Source organism: Haemaphysalis longicornis, unplaced genomic scaffold, assembly GCF_048455015.1.
Source record: "Haemaphysalis longicornis isolate Haplotype H1 unplaced genomic scaffold, Haemaphysalis longicornis Haplotype H1 scaffold_7, whole genome shotgun sequence".
Lineage (NCBI taxonomy): Eukaryota > Metazoa > Arthropoda > Arachnida > Ixodida > Ixodidae > Haemaphysalis > Haemaphysalis longicornis.
Window position 1 is genome coordinate 133,304,335 of NW_027526422.1, and position 17,395 is coordinate 133,321,729.

The window sequence follows — 17,395 nt, forward strand, 5'->3', positions numbered from 1 at the left end:
ACGACTCTTGGCGACAAAAGCTAAAGATGCTCCCTTTGCTTAGAAATATGAACCCCTCACATGACGAGGGTCACCGGAAAGCACGGGGTCAAGTGCTAAACCCCACCCTCGGTGGGGATCATGCAGTTATCTATACAGACGCCTCCAAACATTGAGGGCAGCAAACGCCATCATCGTGGCTACCTCCAGAACCAACCTCCTTGCGTGTACATCGCTTAGGACCAAAGAAATGACGGCAGCAGAAGAGCCAGCCTTCACTTTGGCTCTCGCTCAACCTGGGGTTCGGAGGGTAGTCATCGATTCCCAGCAAGCCTACTGGAATTATCAGTAGGGTTGGGTGTCCTGGCCTGCACTGCGCGTGCTAAAAAAAACACTGCCCTTCCATTCAGCTCATCTGGACACCCCCTCAAGCTTCAATGGAGGGCAACAAAAACGCCCACCCAACAAGCCTGCGCTTTTACTTCCCGTGCTATGGAGCGGCACGAGGACTGTCACCCGCTTGTCACGTTCAGGGAGATAACCCAGCATTATCGCCTTTTGAAACACACCGTGCCTTCGCCTTACCCTGACCTTTCCAGAGAACAACAAACTACCCCACGGCTCATACAATCCGGGCTCCTTCCCAGAGCCTACGCGTCTTTACTTAATGTATCCGAATCGCTACGACGCTGAATGTAAATTTTGCTCAGAAGTAGGAACACTCCGCCCCGTAATCGGGGTGTGCGACTTTAGCCCTGAGCACCCTCCTCTCTTTCCGTCAACTACCCAACAAGAGCAATGGGAGATGCTGCTGTCTTGGCCCTCTCTACCTACAGAGCTTCAGTGCTGGACAGAACACAGGCCGCGCGGACTGCATATGGGCCACACAGAAGAAGGAATAACTCCCCAGGGCTCACTCTTGGCCGTTCAGAAATGTCAACAGAAGTATTTATTCCTCCTCCTCCTCGTTCTCTGCCGCAAATCTCGTCGCCATCGTCCGAGGCGCAGAGACGGAGAAGACAGATGGTCTAACACCGGGTTGGAGCTTACTTTAATTTTATAAAAAAAGTTTCCACTCTTGTACTACACCAATACAACTCAACCAAAACCAAACACCGTTCATGCTTCATGCATTGATTTAACCTTAACAAGAATGTCTCTTTGGAGTAATAAATGGTGTGGTTAAAAGCATTCCACTTCTTTCTGGTTTTGCTATTTGTAGAGCAATGTGAGTGAATTTAAGCGACGTCGCATGGGTAATCGTTATGAGTGCCGTTTACAGCTTTGCTTTCCAACCACATTCACGGGGTGGATTGGCGCGATTTTTTTAGTGGTATGTACGAAATGAGCTTTTGATTTTGACTTTAGAATTGCCCGTGCCGACGCAACGCAGGCGATGAGGCACGCCGGAGGGGAGGGCTCCCGATAATATTTGACACACACACACACACGCACGCACCCACACGCACACACACACACGCACACACACACACACATACATACACACACACACACACACACACACCCACCCACCCACCCACCCACACACACACACACACACACACACACACACACACACACACACACACACACACACACACACACACACACACACACACACACACACACACACACACACACACACACACACACACATACCGAGGCTTCTCGCTTGCGTAGGCATGGTTTAATGCCAATATGGGCCTGAACGTGTCGTTACTAAAATGCCAAGCAAGGTCAATATCACTGCGCTTCCGAATGAATGTCCCGGTTGTCGACGTAGTTGAACAAGCCTTGATTGTCTTCACTACGTCCACATTTAGACAACCAACGCCATGAATCTGAGTTGTCATGGGGACTGCAGCCAACTCACATTCTGGTCCCCTGGGATCAATTCCGATGCAGTTTCAATTTTGAAGCGATAGTTTTTCTTGGGATACTTAATCCCGAATGATTCAGTCTGTCTGTCTGTCTTTGTGCCTGTCTGTCTGTCTGTCTGTCTGTCTGTCTGTCTGTCTGTCTCTTGATTTGACCACCTGGCAAAAGTTTGAGTATTCTTTCACAGCTAGTTTATATAAACACACCTTTGCGAACAACTAAATCGGGTACAGACTTTAATCTTCTCAAAAGTCTTCAGGGAAGAGGAATCATTAAATATATTAAAGGCTGAACATCAGTACATAACTGGCACTAGCAGTGTTGTTTTATTTAATAATGAATGTGTGCTCGAATAAAAACGCAAACCTGTGTGATAATTAAAAATGCACAGAAAACATTCTTTTGAGCTAACTTGCTGAATGGCTCGCCCTGTAGCCTAGACATCCAGGCGGCATTCCAAGTTGAATAGTAACGAAAGGTTCCTATATATGGTTATCTTAGGGTGGGGATGCGAGAAGTTTGAATTGACTTGAGTAAATCTCCACCGTGTCCATCGTTGAAAGAACAAGATGGAGGGGAAGAGCGTGAGAGAAGAGCGGGGGTGAGAAGACAGGTATTTACGTGGCAGGACAAGCACAAGCAGCCTTTTGAAGACATTTGTAGGAAGACAGCCGAGACGCTACAAATTTGTTGTGTTTTCTAACTGAATCACTTATATTCTCTTCGCACTGGCTAGAGAAGAGAGAGAGAGAGAGAGAGAGAGAGAGAGAGAGAGAGAGAGAGAGAGAGAGAGAGAGAGAGAGAGAGAGAGAGAGAGAGAGAGAGAGAGAGAGAGAGAGAGAGAGAGAGAGAGAACGATAAAGAGATTTTGTTCAGAGTTGAAGTGAGCATATTTGTGGCCGGGGTCTTCAGTCCAAGTCTCTGCTGGTATCCGGCTGTCTTCGCCCTTTATGCTCACAAAATCTCCATTTCAGGACAGTTGCTGGCCAGCGTACTCTCCCACTGCTCGCGTAAGGGGTTGGAGATGTGGGGGGGGGGGGGAAGATCTGGGTTTAGTTGAGATTCCCGTGCAATATGGTACAGTGTACCTTGGGCTTGACAGTGAACGCATGGGGTGTACCGAGTGGATGGCGTTTAGTCCTGCCGGGAGCGGGTAGGCATTAGTCTGTAGTGGTTTTCAGTATGACGTCCTGTTCTTTCGTGGCCTTATTGGTGACTGGTGCATAGATTTGCCTCACTACTATCGGTAATGTTGAGTTATGTTGGCGTATGTGAGGAGTGGTTGCGAAGTCTACTCCGACTCGTCTTGCGGTGCCCGATGAGAGAGTTCTCGGACCAAGACGATTGTTCGTTCTTGAAGTGCCATTTATGCTTCTTACTATTATGGCCGAACAGCGAGAAACCCACCCGAATTCTCTTAGTAAAGTAGGATATTAAAGTTAATTTCAAGTTTCTTTTTTTATGCCTACAGGTGTCTTTACGCTGTAAAGTCAACATTTCTGAACCTTGTATTTCTAGAATATTTCTTAAAGTGGCGAGGTTGCTAAGGGAACGCGAGTGTTTTTTGCAAAGAGTAAAGTTTTTGAACTATCCTACTATTTACCGCAGTTTTTGTACACTTAGGCGCCTCCTCACAAATCAGTCAATATAATTAAGTGTTGTGAAGGTATCGAAGCGGTTTTGTGTCGGATGAGTATCCTTACACAGGTACAAGTAAAATTTCCAGTGTTTATTATCATGCCTCTGGAAAAACAATAATTGCGTTGCACATATCTGTACACAATGTTGAATAAATTTTTAAAGATGCTCATTAGTGGCATGTATGTCCAAGGGTGTACCGAGAAGTCTAATCTTTCGCTTTGGGCCAAAAAAATCTAGTTGGTTTTTGTTGAAAAACAGTAGCTAATATCCCCTTCCCAGGAACAGCTCCCGATTTTTACACGGTCGTATTCAATATGCACCTTGACACGTTTCTTCTGCAAATAATACACTAAATAGCATTTAAAACTGGTACCATTACAATATTCTAACTGGAGCTCAAGAAACTTTCGAAACGTTGAAATCATGCGAACTTAAGGTTTACGCCAGCCTAACGTGAAAGGACCGAACTACCCACCTGCTTGTGATATCGGGATATGTCACCCGGAAACTCCTTGCTTTACATTCATTGATGCATTGAGGTCTTTTATTAAACAATCAAGACTCCTTACAAAATCCACGTTGAAAAAAACTGCCCAGAAGATAGTGCCACCGCAGATAAATATTTCTTTTCGATGAAGAAAAAGGTGAACTTACTTTGAACGCATCCACTGTCTTGTTTACATTCAAGTTGTACTTCTCCTTAAGTTCCTTAGATAGAAACCGTAAGAAATGTGTTACAAGCCTCCTTGTTCTCCCAAGGCAGTTGCTGTATTATACAGTAATATATCAACCTTTCATGTAAAGAAGTACGGTAATTTTGAGACAATGTGTTGAATAAAAGCTTCTTTTTTTTTATTTTATACCACCTCTTCAGCTTGCCTTGTGCACACAAATGCATACGTTTCAGTCTAATCTCATCCCAGAGACTTTGAGGCCTCACCTTGCCATAGTAAAGTACAACATAAGGACTGGAATGTATATATGAAGTGGTTAGCTGAATAACCAAGGAACAAATTGAATAAACGCTGTTAGCAACACTTCGGTACATGTACAATAGAATGAAAAATGACATGCTTCCGAGTGGATAATCGCGATGACGAAAGAACGAAAATTAGGAACTGCTAAATTATTGAATAAGTGAAGTAGGTTACTTAAAAGACTGGAGCGCCTTTCTCGGTGACAAAAATGTGCATATAAAACATTTCTATAAATATACACATCACAAGGGTTCCGCTGTCTGGTAAGCGTAGGTCCCAAAAGCACTGTAAAAACTAAACTCAAGTGTGACGAGAAAATAACTTGCGAAGGCCGTGGCAGTCACGTTATTGCCGGCTATAATCTATTACGTATCCGTACAGGAATGGCTGCGTTGTGTGAACACATTGTGTTGTTTAGAAATAGGTTATAGCACGTATGACGAGGCACGCGTGGATGGTGGAGCGGTGCGTATATGATGTTGCCGGGCGGGAGTTCAACCTTGTTGCCCACTTGTTCCGTTCGGTTTGATCAATTGACTCTCAGCTGCAATGACACAGGCGCATTGGCGCAATATGTGGCGTTAAGTGTTCGCGTAGCATGTCGTCGTCCAGGACTTACTAAGTAAACCCTCTTAGGCAACATGCGGAATTATCGTTTCTAAAGACGATAGCTTTACATGGGCTACTCGAAGGCTGACATTTTGGTCTCTCCATGCGTCTGTCTTTCTGACCGCCTGTTCCTTGGTTCATCCGCCCGGCCAAAGATATACAGATGCAGAACAATTGGTTTTTATACCCACAGCCAAATCTGAACGTCTGAGGCCGGTGGCAATGTTTATACTTCTCAAGATTATCGAGCCAAAACAAACTATTACGGATATCTGAGGCAAGACATCAATACATAAGTGATATTCGCAGTGTTTCTTTTTTTTTAAATACACAGATCTTTGACTTATTAAAAAATACGTCCAGAAAAACACAAAAGCGGTCGCCCATGGTTTCCCTAGCGGCATTTTAGAAATAAAAAAGCAACAGTAACCAAAGGTTTTACTAGATAGGTTTTACGTTCCGCTTAAAACGCCCGTAAAGTAGGGTGCCTCGATTCACACGCGTCTCCGCCACACGATAGCGCTGATATCGAGACACCCGCCGTGGAGCAGTGGAACGCGGTAAATTTGAATTGAGTTGAGCAAACCTCTAGCGTGTGTACTTTGGGAGGAGTGATACGGGAAAGAAACAGCTTAAGAGGGAAGCTGGAAAAAGTAGGGAGGCATTTATTTGGCAGGGGCGCAGACGACTATCGTCTTTTGTCGACATTTGCAACGAAGTGAGCAGATACGCCGCCAATTAGTTTCAGACGGTATCAGACGCGGGGCAGTGTATGTGATGTCGCTTATTCGTTTTAGTGCAACGATCCTGAGCGGCTGGTGTCGTTCATTGTTGTAACGCCGGTGTTTCTAAAACCAGTGCTTCTTTTCCGATCGGTTGGAAACGTTACGGCATATTCCGCACCATCTCTTGGGGGCATCAGTGAGTCGATCAATGAGGTCTTCTTTTATGGTGCAGTAATACAATTTGCATGCATGGATTGACCAAAATTCTCACCTGGTGCGAGAAGTGCATTTATGTTTCTATTAGAAGGAAAAATATTAGGCTCCAAGGGTTCCTACAGCTTTCGCCCACACGAAGGGAGGGAGGTGGGCAGTAGGTAGCTGGGAGCCAGTAGTTTTCTAGCTATCAGTATTAAAATGATGTCCGCATCATCTTACAAAAAAATACCTGGTGCTCGTTCTTTTTGATTAGGGTAAATTCGAAGGGCCGCTCCTGCATCCGGGTCCAAATTCTGAAGTATTTCACTAAATGTTTAGTCCTTTTCTTTTATTTTATTTTGCCGGGAATGGGGTGTAAAGCCGCCTTACTCTTGGTTAAGAGCGCCCCTGTACGGATACTGAAAAGCGGTGTCCCTTTGCTCGTATTGCGCCATTGTTGTTGTGCACTAATCTTTGATTATCTGTAGATTGTATTTTACGTGGAGCCGATATGGCAAGGGATGTGTGTATTTTTGGGAAGGGAAAAAATTCTCGCCGTAGTCCCCCTCTCTATTGAAGCAGGCAGCCTTCGTTAGAGCCAGGCTTCTCAAAACCAGTGTCCCGGTGCGTGGCGCCCCCTGCCACGCCACCATAATGAAAGTTGCACGCACATTAAAACATCATTTCAACCTCCACGTTGAAAGTTGCAGCACAGAATTATGCATCTTGTGTACGTTACGTATTTATAGGCAGTTCAGATTTAGAGGAATAGAAAAAGATAGGCACCATCGGCTCAATAAATGCATAAATTAACCTAACGCTGATACCTCTCGGCTCACCACTTGCAAATGCATTTTCTGAAAATTGGTCATGAATGGGCACCATAGTGAAGATTGGTGTATCGCCGTAATTTCTTAGGAATTCTCATTTTCAAATGTAAACTACGCTATAACATGCGCATACCTTTCACTTCAAATTTGCAACCTTATTATATCGCAGGTAACGGGTTCCATTCCCGGCCGCGGCGGCTGCTTTTCTGATGGAGGCAAACAACAAAAAATCCCGCCATCTCCACGACTTGAATGATGATGAGAGGGGCGAAGCTAAAATGCTTATCGGTGAAACCGTGAAACATTGTTATAGGTCTTCTTAACTGCGCGCACCATCTGAAAGAGTGAAGGTCATAAGGCGCGTTCGTAGCCATGCTCGCGTCTCGGTTGGTAGCGCAGTAGGAATTGCGCCACGTACCTCCCGTCGCGGCCAGAGAGTCGCGGGATCGAAACTGGGCGCCGCCGCGTCAAGACCACCACTCCTCGCTCGCTCGCAAAGCGGGAGACTTCCCACCGCTCCGTTGACAAGCCCGTCGACGACGTCGATGTTTGTGGTGATTATGTAGGGCTTGTTTGGAACGATGAAAATCTCCATGGGTAAGTAGCCGAATTCGGTGTGTGACATTTTAGCCACCTAGGCCGTCACCTTCTACAGAGCGTCTTGTGTCGCCTACCCCCGGCACGTGTATTGAGCTCGCAGGCAACAAACCACAACCTCTTCTTCCTCTCCTCCCTGTTGGGTAGCAATGAACGCGTTGAACGTTTTGACATCTTCGGCCAATCTTTGGTTGGCCAATCCCTACAGAGATCCTGCCACAATCATCATCGTGGTGCCGTGTACAGCAGCAACGAGGGAGGGGACAGGGCCCGAGCAAGAGGAGCTTCGCCCCTAAAAACGCTCATGTGTACGAGATTTCGGCGCACGGTGAAGATCATCAGGTAAGCAAAATTAATCTGGAGCAATCCACTACGGCGCGCCTCATCGCCTGCGTTGCGTTGGCGCCTTAAACCCCACAATCAATCAATTTTATATCGCGGTAACAAGCTTCCCTGGTATACTCCTTCACGGCTTGGAAGGGCTCATAATTTATCTCTCCTTCTTTTCTATAAAAGAAACATGTAAATGCTACGTATATCAAGTGCCTGGTGTACAAGGGAGCTCTTCGCAGCATACAGAACAATTATGAATGTTGCGTTGTATTACATCTACTATATCTATTTTTCCGCCAGATATTCTGGTTCGGACAGTCTTAGTGGTTTCTAACGCAATACCGGCATTCGGCTCAGTTTTAGATTTCTCCTTGGCTGCTAACGGTCATCTATGAGCCGCGCGCGTCAATGCTGCCACAAGAAAGTCACGACTGAGGCAGCAGATCCAATGGCTCCGTTGAATCTGGGAGATGGCGCAGCCACAACTTAAGTACAGAAAGGAGGACAATGATACCACAACGAAGACGAAAGGACACGCAATTTCACCAAGTTTCACGTTTTCGCAGCGAAGTTCGTTATACGCCCAGTCGTTGGTAGCCTGCTGGGCAGACAGGGTCGCTGTTCGCACTTCTTTCCAATATTCGCGATTGTCTCAGTTGGACGGCCCGTTTGGCAAACTAGGAATGGCGCATGCGACCAAGTTAATAATGAACCTACAATGTTGCCATTTTAGTCTGTGTAGAGCGACTACCTGTGAAGCTAGACGCAGTCAACGGAGTGCACAAAACAAACCACTCGTGTATGTACATCGCGACTCAGCACATTTCCTAGCAATTCAGCCGAATGAAACTTTGAAGTACTCAAGCTTTGTTCACGCTACTAAACATAGTGCTGTCTGCCTCTCTCCCGCGTGGTAGGCATCTTACTGTCTGTTTAACACACACCTTAATCGGCTCGACCTCTGAGGACACCAGACAGGTCGCATTCGGCTGCCCCACGTCCACGTGTAAGCTCCCTGCCAGCACATTGGACATTTCATTAATGACGGCATCAAACCTATAGCTTCGCGTGCACTACTGCAGCGTGCATGCATAAACCAGCAACCACTCATGTGCGTGTGCTTCATCGTGATAGCCAATGGCAAATAACGTATGTGAAAGAGGGGTCGGCGGTGGCACAAACGAACACCGGAGCGCCGGAATGTAAAGCGGCTTCACGCGAATGATCATCGGGGGTAGGGGGAGAAAATGAGACATATACTGCTTCAAAGTAAAAGGGTGCAAATGTTCTCTCAGTCATCTGGCAGTTTAGAACCCTTCACGCAAGAAACTTCTCGAGAGAATGCTTCACGTGGCCCCAGAGTCAAGAGGCAGAGCCGAACTCACAATTGCTAAATAAGAGGAAGCCCTTAATGGATTCGCAACCTTCAAAAACGGCCAACCTAGTGAAGAGCAGGAAGGAGAAGAAGACTCATGCAGTCAGCCATGATGAGCCTAATATCGCAGAGCTTACAGTAAAACAAACTTACCCGCACTGAGAAAAATAAAAGGAGCACCATCATATAACGCTGACCTCAACCTAGAAATTTTAGTGTGAAAAAAAACAACAACCGGTAGATTAGCATGTTTACGGAATGTATACACGTAGACGGGTCTAGAAAAAAGAGAAGGCCATTAACTTTATGAAGGGAAGAAGCAACAATAATTTGAGGCAAAGAATGCACTAGGGCAGCACACCGAAGCAGGTAGTAAATGTCGATTTCAGAGAGGCATTCGTCCTGCAGTCGAGCAAAAAAGAATGTTGATGAAAATGATAATGAATATGTCCTGAAAATGTGCCTTTATATCGAATTTGAAGGAACCAGACATACCACTCTCTTAGCCCCAAAATAGCGGCTGGTAAACCAAAAACAGGCAGAAAAACAAAACTCCAGGAAAATAAACGACTGCACGCCACGATGGACATGTCACCTATGCAGAAACTAAGCATAAAAGCTCTCTCTTCCCAAAAAAATAGATTGAAACCTAAACAAAGACAGGCATTAACGCTGGATCATGATCATTCCAGGAAAGTTCCGAAATCATGAGGCCACATCATACACCGACTCCAGAACGTAGGAAATTACGAGGCAGCAATTGTCATGGTTGACTACTCTGGTAATCTTTCTGGCTGCGGGACTTTCGTGCATACGAAAACAAAGAAGCGGGAGCTGTAGGCCCTCCTCTTAAAAATCTGATGAGCGGACATACCGAATAGAAGCACAAACATAATTACAGACTCTCAAAGGGCATTACATTGGTGGCTAAAGAGAAAGCCTGAACGCTTCAGTAAGATACTCAACACCACAACGAAGAAACATCACAACGTCACCCGGACAGCCGGACACAAGAGTCTAAGATGGAACGAGACAAAGACAACGAGGCACGCGAACTTATATGCCAGGCTCCTTGTGACCACGTTTACCGCACTCCTCTCGCCAAAAAGCATAGATTGTAAATGCAGGAGCTGCGTTCGAAAACGCTCCCTGAGAGTCAAAGTAACGCTATCGATCTTACATATAAAGACAAACGTCGATGTCACCTCCAAGCTTCTTTTTCATTTTTACACCGTTCGGTTAGTTGTCTTCCGACTTCCAAAACATGTATTATTTGCTTATCTACAGTGGTTACTTTCAATGTCATTTTACAGGTTTGTCTTTTGTGGCTCTCAGAATACGTGCTGACCTTCCAGTACTACTTGAATGAAGCTGCCTGGTGCAGTTTCGCAAAATAGTTGCAAACCTTTCCTTTACCTTTTTTTCTTTCAATCTGCGCAAAACATTTTACTCAAACCCAATCAGTAAGACCCCAGATAAAGGAAAATCCCTGTGGTGGATGTGTTCTTCAATCTGTTATGATTTAACTTTGCTCATTTTGCGGCCCGCCATGTCTTTCTCTGGTCCTGAAGTTGCGCGAGCACCCTCTCTCGGAGCTCTTCGCAGCTTAATCCTAAATTCACCCGCAGTTCCAGTAAATGTTGTGCGTATATTACCGATTTTTAAAGGGTACTACAAAATAAACTCCCCTCGTCCCGCCGTGGACAGTAATTATTACAGGTTCTGATAAGCAACAACTTAGACTATCAAACACATTCTGAGGATATTTTGCATTTGGGATACCCGAATTCTAAGAAACGCATAAAATATACAGAGATGACCAACAATGGGAGACGAACTGCGGCAGCGCTGCGGAGAAAATGGTAAGAAGTTCAAATAAAAGAAAATTACACAGCACTTGTTCGTCACTGGCACGGGCATCGTAGCGTTTCAACTTCAAGCGCCACTGACAAGGCTTGGCGGCGTTGAACGGCAAGGTCCCTCGTGTGCGTTCATGGTGGTACAGCGTGTTCCGACCCCCCGTTAGTGTGCCGAACGCGGATATATTGGACGCACCGCTGAACACTTCCACGTACCAGCGAGATAACCCGCTTGCGAAAAGAAGAGCGTGAGGTTTTCTATGTCGTAGGACCGCTTGGACGTGGCACAGGTCTGGGAATCCAACTGCAATGAATACTGGGTGCACTACACTCTTCTTTCTTCTCGCTTCTTGACGGCATCGCCTCCATCATCAACCATTATAGCTGGCAGCTTCTAATAGACCGGCATAGGGCGTGGTCTCGTGTTTTCACCTCGAGCGCTCGCCGCCGCATCCGGGTGAATAATCTTGGTGCCACCTGCCTTGCTTGGTGTGGTGTTCCCCCTTCCCGTGGTAACCTTTCGTGGTGGCCACTTGTACTGCATTTTCTTCGCCTGACATAAGCATGGCAAGGCAAGCAGCTAATCTCCCCTTTCGAGCGGCTGGTCATGCGTTAGTAACAAGTCCCCTTGACAATGTATCTGCAACGTCTGTATCCCTAAAACGTGATGGGGTGCTGTACAAGTCTTATTTGTCTGGGGGATGTAAACTGGTAGCTCCTTGTTACAGGTACTGTGACGGGCGGGTGCCACGTAACATTCATTTCGAAGCTACCTAAGAGTATCCATTTTGCTGGTTTTCTTACTTTATTGCACGTGTCTTTTTTGCGCATTTTAAGGCGCTTTTTCGCCCCAATGATCTACAGAATTGCCTAACGTGGTTGTCTTGTTCCATTGGCAACCGCATGCTTGCGCGGTCTCTTTTGCATGCTGAACTGTGATTCACCAGCGTGTGCTTTCTCTTGCATGAAAAACGGAGAACCACCGTGGTTGGTCGTTTTCAAAGCATTGTCCCCGGTTATGCTAGAGTTTTATTGTACTAGATGGAGCTATTGTTGGGGGGAATGGTAAACAGTAACAAATTTAGTATACAAATACAGCATAGGAAATGTGTAAACACAGTTGAAAGAGACAACCTTCCACGAGTCACCTTCCACGAGTCACAGCCCATGGTCACCCATAAGACGTAAAGCTATGATGGCAGAGATGCTGATTTGCTCCTATCGGCAAGACAAGCGAAAGATACGGGATTACAGGAAAGATAGCACCCGTTTTCACCAATCGCGAGAGTTCTAGAAAAATTGCATAAGGTCAATTCTTATAAAAGTGCGTTTTGAATGGGGTCAAGTAACAATAAAAAATATGCTCTGGTATAAATGCATAAGTACACTTTAGCGCTCTACCTATGGTTTTGTTCGTTGGCTGAAATGATTTTTGTCTGGTTTTCACATCTGTTTTTGTGTCAGTATCAGTGCGGCTAAGAATGATACCACTAGTTATGCAGCAGAACATCCTTCCGTATTATAGGATAGGCCCGCACAGGTGTACATGCCTGTGTACTGACCGGATAGGCAATTGTCAAGGCATTCCCCATCTTTCGTACGCATTCCGAGAACGTCTCCATAAACGGGGCTGACACCTGCATAATTACATAGTAAGACAAACAGTTAAAATAGAGATTTGCAGCTGGTATTCCTTTTTACACAGAACCACGTTAATGCAAAGTTTGGAATTGGTGTGAAAGTATTCCCGGAAACATTTTTGAACACGTCGGTCGTGCTAAACGTCTCACTTAAATGATACCTTATCTTCTTACTTAAACCTTGATATTTTGCAAAAAGGCTGCAAAGATTAAGTTTTTTCATACACTTTAAACATTTGCAGTGTAATCAACTTGTTGTGCACGGCAGCAAGAAAGCAAGCATTGTTTGCCTAAACGCTCCCTCAGCACCACAATTGAGCATGGTTGATATCAATGGTATTGCTATCATACTGTCACCGCACTTGTTCAATACTGCGTAAATATTTGCCATTGGGATGAAACTACCTACAGATGTCGCAAGAAAATCAATGACACGTCCCCATGAAAATACCTTATCTTGTTCGTAACCGTATTAGCCTGCTAAAGTCTCTGGTTCTCGTAGCTCGTCACCCAACTAGTGCTATATTAAGTGCTTTACATACCTTGGGCAAGGAGGAGGTGAAAATATCAAGGCTGGCCTAGTTGCTGGCGAAGCGTTGGTTTCAAAGCGCTAAATATTATCACTGAAGAATAGAACGAGTAACATGGCATACTTTTTGTTACAGGAGCATGATCGGAGCAGCAGCTCGACCTTTTGCAAAGCACGTGGCCATGTGGGTGTTCTGAAGGGAACTGTGTCAGTATATTTTTCGCCAACGATTCCGCAATGTGGAGACAACAATTTATTAAAGGGAAGCTTTCAGTCTTTCGCTGGCGTCGCCTGTGGTCCACCACACACTCACTGCAGGAAAGTCAACTTTCTCTGACAATGATGATGAGCGTGGGTTGAGCGACGAAAAATTTAAAAAGTTTCCAATGGTCTGCCATGGTAGGAATCGAACCTGCGTACATGGCATTACGAAGCCAACCTCTGTCAGATTGCGCGATTCTGGCACAGTTGAAGTCGTTGGAAATTGGACAGCGGTGAATAAACCTGCAGAAATATAAAATGCACTCCTACCGTGTAACGGCGACAATGGTTGAACCCTAGGGAACCCTAGGAAGCCTGTTATGCGCAGACGACATTTTTCTTTTAACTGATAACCACACCGATATGCAACGACTGAAATGTTAGCTGTCAGCAAGCCACCGGCCTCGGGTTAAATTTTAGCGCAGAAAAACCGGGGATAATGGTTTTTTATTACACTAGCACTGACGCAGTGCCAATCCATCATGGCGAATTACCGAGAGTGAAGGAACATTAATATTCGGGAGTGTGGCAAAACGAAGGGGATAACTACTTTAGAACTCACGAGGAGCAACCTAATGATAAGGGAAAGCGAAACGCCGCTGTAATGAAGCATTGAGCTCTGTGGAGGTATAACAAAAATGAAGTAGTGAGAGAAATGTGGAAACAAGCAGTGGTTCGGGGTATCATATCCGAATGCATTCCTCTGCTCAAAACCAGAAGGTGTGGCAGGCCTTGAGGTGACCTAGACGACCGTAGGCCGTTTGGCCTTAGGAGCGCATGGAAAAACAACTAACCAAGAAGTGTTTTTCACGTTTCTTGTTCCGCTTCAGCAAAAGCACCACCTTGCTTATGCTTGTATGTGTTCATGTGGGAATACTCTACACATGAACTCTCAGCTGTCGTCGTTCAGATAAGTTTTGTGCTTTTTATATCATTCCACTTTTTGTTATATGTACGTACAGATTCATTTTAACCTATTTTAATTTACTAGCCTTCATTTTATGTTGCCTATTTGCATGCCTTGTATACCTTATGTACCCTGTTAATACCCCAGAAGGCCCGAGCGCTTCAAATAAATACATAAATTTAAGCAACCCTTCACAGTTAATAATGGCGGCGCCAACATTGTGTCACCTTAATCCAAAAGGGTACAGGAGGTTATTGCGATGTTCTCAAAAACCAAGGGAGGTCTCGGCTATTAAGAGCAGAAACAGATTAAAATGCCCTCCAGAAAAATAAAACGCAGTATAAAGCGACTCTGCAAAACTTGATAATTTGCTTTCCGAAGTAGCCGCTGCCCTGTCACTGGTTCAAAGTGTGTTGCGAACGAGTCATGGCACGATGCTGACAGCACTCGTTTCCAACACACCTGCCATTGCACGATGGTACCAAAATCTCCCAAAATATTTAATGAGGTCATCCCAGAAAACGTACAATCTCTAATCTCTGGCACGCGCCTACTGAAATGCAAATTCAAATTCAAAATGAGTATATTTCGCATTTTTGTACATATGCGAAAAATGCAGGCAGAAGGATGAAGGTGCTTATTCTTTGTCAGCTTGACTGTTTCCAAAACCCCTTGCAAGGCCGCGAGTGAGGGCAGTACGCAGCAGCTAGCATTTGCATGCGAAAAGATACAGTGCAATAGAAGAAAGAAAAGGTCCAAACAATTATAGAGAAACCACAGAAGACCCACAGCCGTTTCAGGGCCACCAAAAAAGAGGACATAATAAACGAATTGGGCCCCCTTGTATTACGCCTTCACAGAGGGAACAGAAGCAGTGAAAAAACCATCCGCGTCTTGGAGGTAGTGAATGTGAGCCACATATCCCACAACGGGCCGTACCACAAACTTCACCTCACCGAGGAAGACCGTCTAAACGCCGCCATCAGGACAACATAAAGGCAGATCTCAAGTTTAGAATTTCCCACGTTTAAATTGAGTCCTTTTTAACACCTTTGAACGCATTAAGAAAGCCACTTTGCTAGCACAAAGGAAGCGGCTGTCAAACAATTCAGCCAGTCTTACTAAACGTGAAAGCTTTCGGAAGTGCGGAGCAGTGATTCGAGAGTATTTTCCTTGTTTTCTTCTTGTCAGTGTCTGTGTTTCTGTTTTTTTTCATCGCCGCCTGTGTAACATGGCGTGATACAGGTGGCGCTGCTCCGACTCTCTGGGGAAGAGGGGCGTTGGCACCCTCTCTTTATGAGTTTCATTATCAGCCTGGCGCAGATACCAAAAGAAGTCCAGAGAGGGCGCCATAGCCCATGAGAAGGCCTAAACAGAGACACTTGAATGAGTTTCCTTCAATTCCGCATTATTGCGTGTTTGTTTTTATTTTAAACTAGTGTGTTCTCATTTACAGCCTAGCAACTGCTTCGCCCGTGTCAATGGTGCAACACAAAGATCACCCCCAGCAATTTCTATATGATTAACGTCCGCCTCTGTGGCGTGGAGAGGACATTAGCTTTGTAACGCCAGGGACCCAGACTCAATCAAGACCAGGAGAAACGGCTTTTTTCCGAAGCCTCTGGGTACGTGACTTCATGACCCCGGGCAAGATACGACCACAAGCCATGTCGCTAAAGGGCTCCGCAGATTTAAAAAATTGGGTAATGCATATCGTAGGCGAGGTAATCACCTCCACCAATCTCCCGGAAAAGAAACTGGCAGTCATATGAGACATGTCTCCCATTAAGCGGCTCCTCATAAAACCTTTTGCCTACGGCAATCATTGGAGCCAACTCAGCACGAGGACAGGCGAGCAGCCAGGATTGAATCATTTTATTCAAAGTACCCCATAGATGCAAACACAGTATACGCCCACGTGTGAATGTAATAAAGTGCTGAGGCGACAGTCATTGCAGTGGAGTACTCTACCTTCCCTGAAGCAGAGGAAGAGAAGAAACAGAAATTAAAGCAATTCCCTCAGATATTAAACTAGAAAAATTATCAATTACAAGGCCCAACAGTAATGGTGACTATTATTATAGCATTTGAAACATTATCACAGTCGAAATAAGCATAAGGCATTGGAAAGATTCGGCCATCACATTGAAGGAAGCTCGGAAACCTCGGCATCCGGACACGGTGGCCTAAACAGGACAGAGGCTGCTATAAAAAAAGCACGCAACTCACTTGTTATGCTCCTTGAGACAGCGACTTCCCCACTCCCTTTACCAAGAAATTGCGAAAAACGTGTCGTCTTTTTACGCATAGGAACACGATCCCTCACGTGCCACAAAAGCGTCTCAAGGCTAAAAAATTGCAACTTGTGTGCAGGATACAAACAAATTATTGCATTCACACATCTAGATGGGCAAAGATCTTTGGTAGGCAACATCCGGCGACAACCAAAATTGTGCCAATTGGTAAACATGCGGAGGAGCATTTAAAATCCACGTCAATGCAGCCTCACGGCTACAAAGCAAGCTGTGCAGGTTCGTTAGAAACTTCGCATTGAAGATAAATTCGTCCTGGTCCAGGATTTCAATCCGGACTACCGCATATCTAGGGCACTGGCTCTACCTACTGCGCTAACCAGGAGTCTAGGAATTTCTAGCGGGAGAGCGAATTCATCTAGGCGTTGAATGAACGGCTGTTGTTTATCGACCAGATTTAGGAAAAATTCCCAAGGTGAGGTAAGTTTCTCTAAAGGAACATTCCACATCCCCCTCAATGCAGCTTTGGTAAACATGCGGTCTCATTCACGCAGCCTAGGCTTGTTCAGATTTGCGCTCAGGTAAAATCAAACATTTCGCATTAAACGTCTGTGGAAAAATGGGGGACAGCTTTCACCAGGTCATCACCTAAATATCAGCATGAGCTAATTTCGACGTCTGGGAACGAACTGCTGTGGCCGGGGCTCTGGACTTAGCATCCCCCTCTTCCCAAATTGCTTCACCGTATTTTGAACAAAGGTACTTTGTTGCTATCTCTCTGTATCTCTGCAAAAACTAAAGTGTTCAG

The 17,395-nt window shown here is 45.4% G+C and overlaps 1 protein-coding gene across 2 annotated transcripts in view; it reads right to left on the reverse strand.

Moving 5' to 3' along the window:
• The window catches only part of LOC144145157 (uncharacterized), a 32,147-nt gene that overhangs the window by 1,883 nt on the left and 12,869 nt on the right, over positions 1-17,395 (reverse strand). The window contains exons 4-6 of one of the 2 annotated variants that reach the window (XM_077676662.1): positions 12,561-12,635; positions 4,153-4,206; positions 2,692-2,859 (exon numbers count right to left, since the gene is read on the reverse strand). In XM_077676662.1, the coding sequence (XP_077532788.1) occupies positions 2,812-2,859; positions 4,153-4,206; positions 12,561-12,635 (177 nt within the window). In that variant the 3' untranslated portion in view covers positions 2,692-2,811. Of the gene's footprint in view, positions 1-2,691; positions 2,860-4,152; positions 4,207-12,560; positions 12,636-17,395 lie in introns of those variants that run through there. The other variant, XM_077676661.1, reaches the window with a different exon arrangement.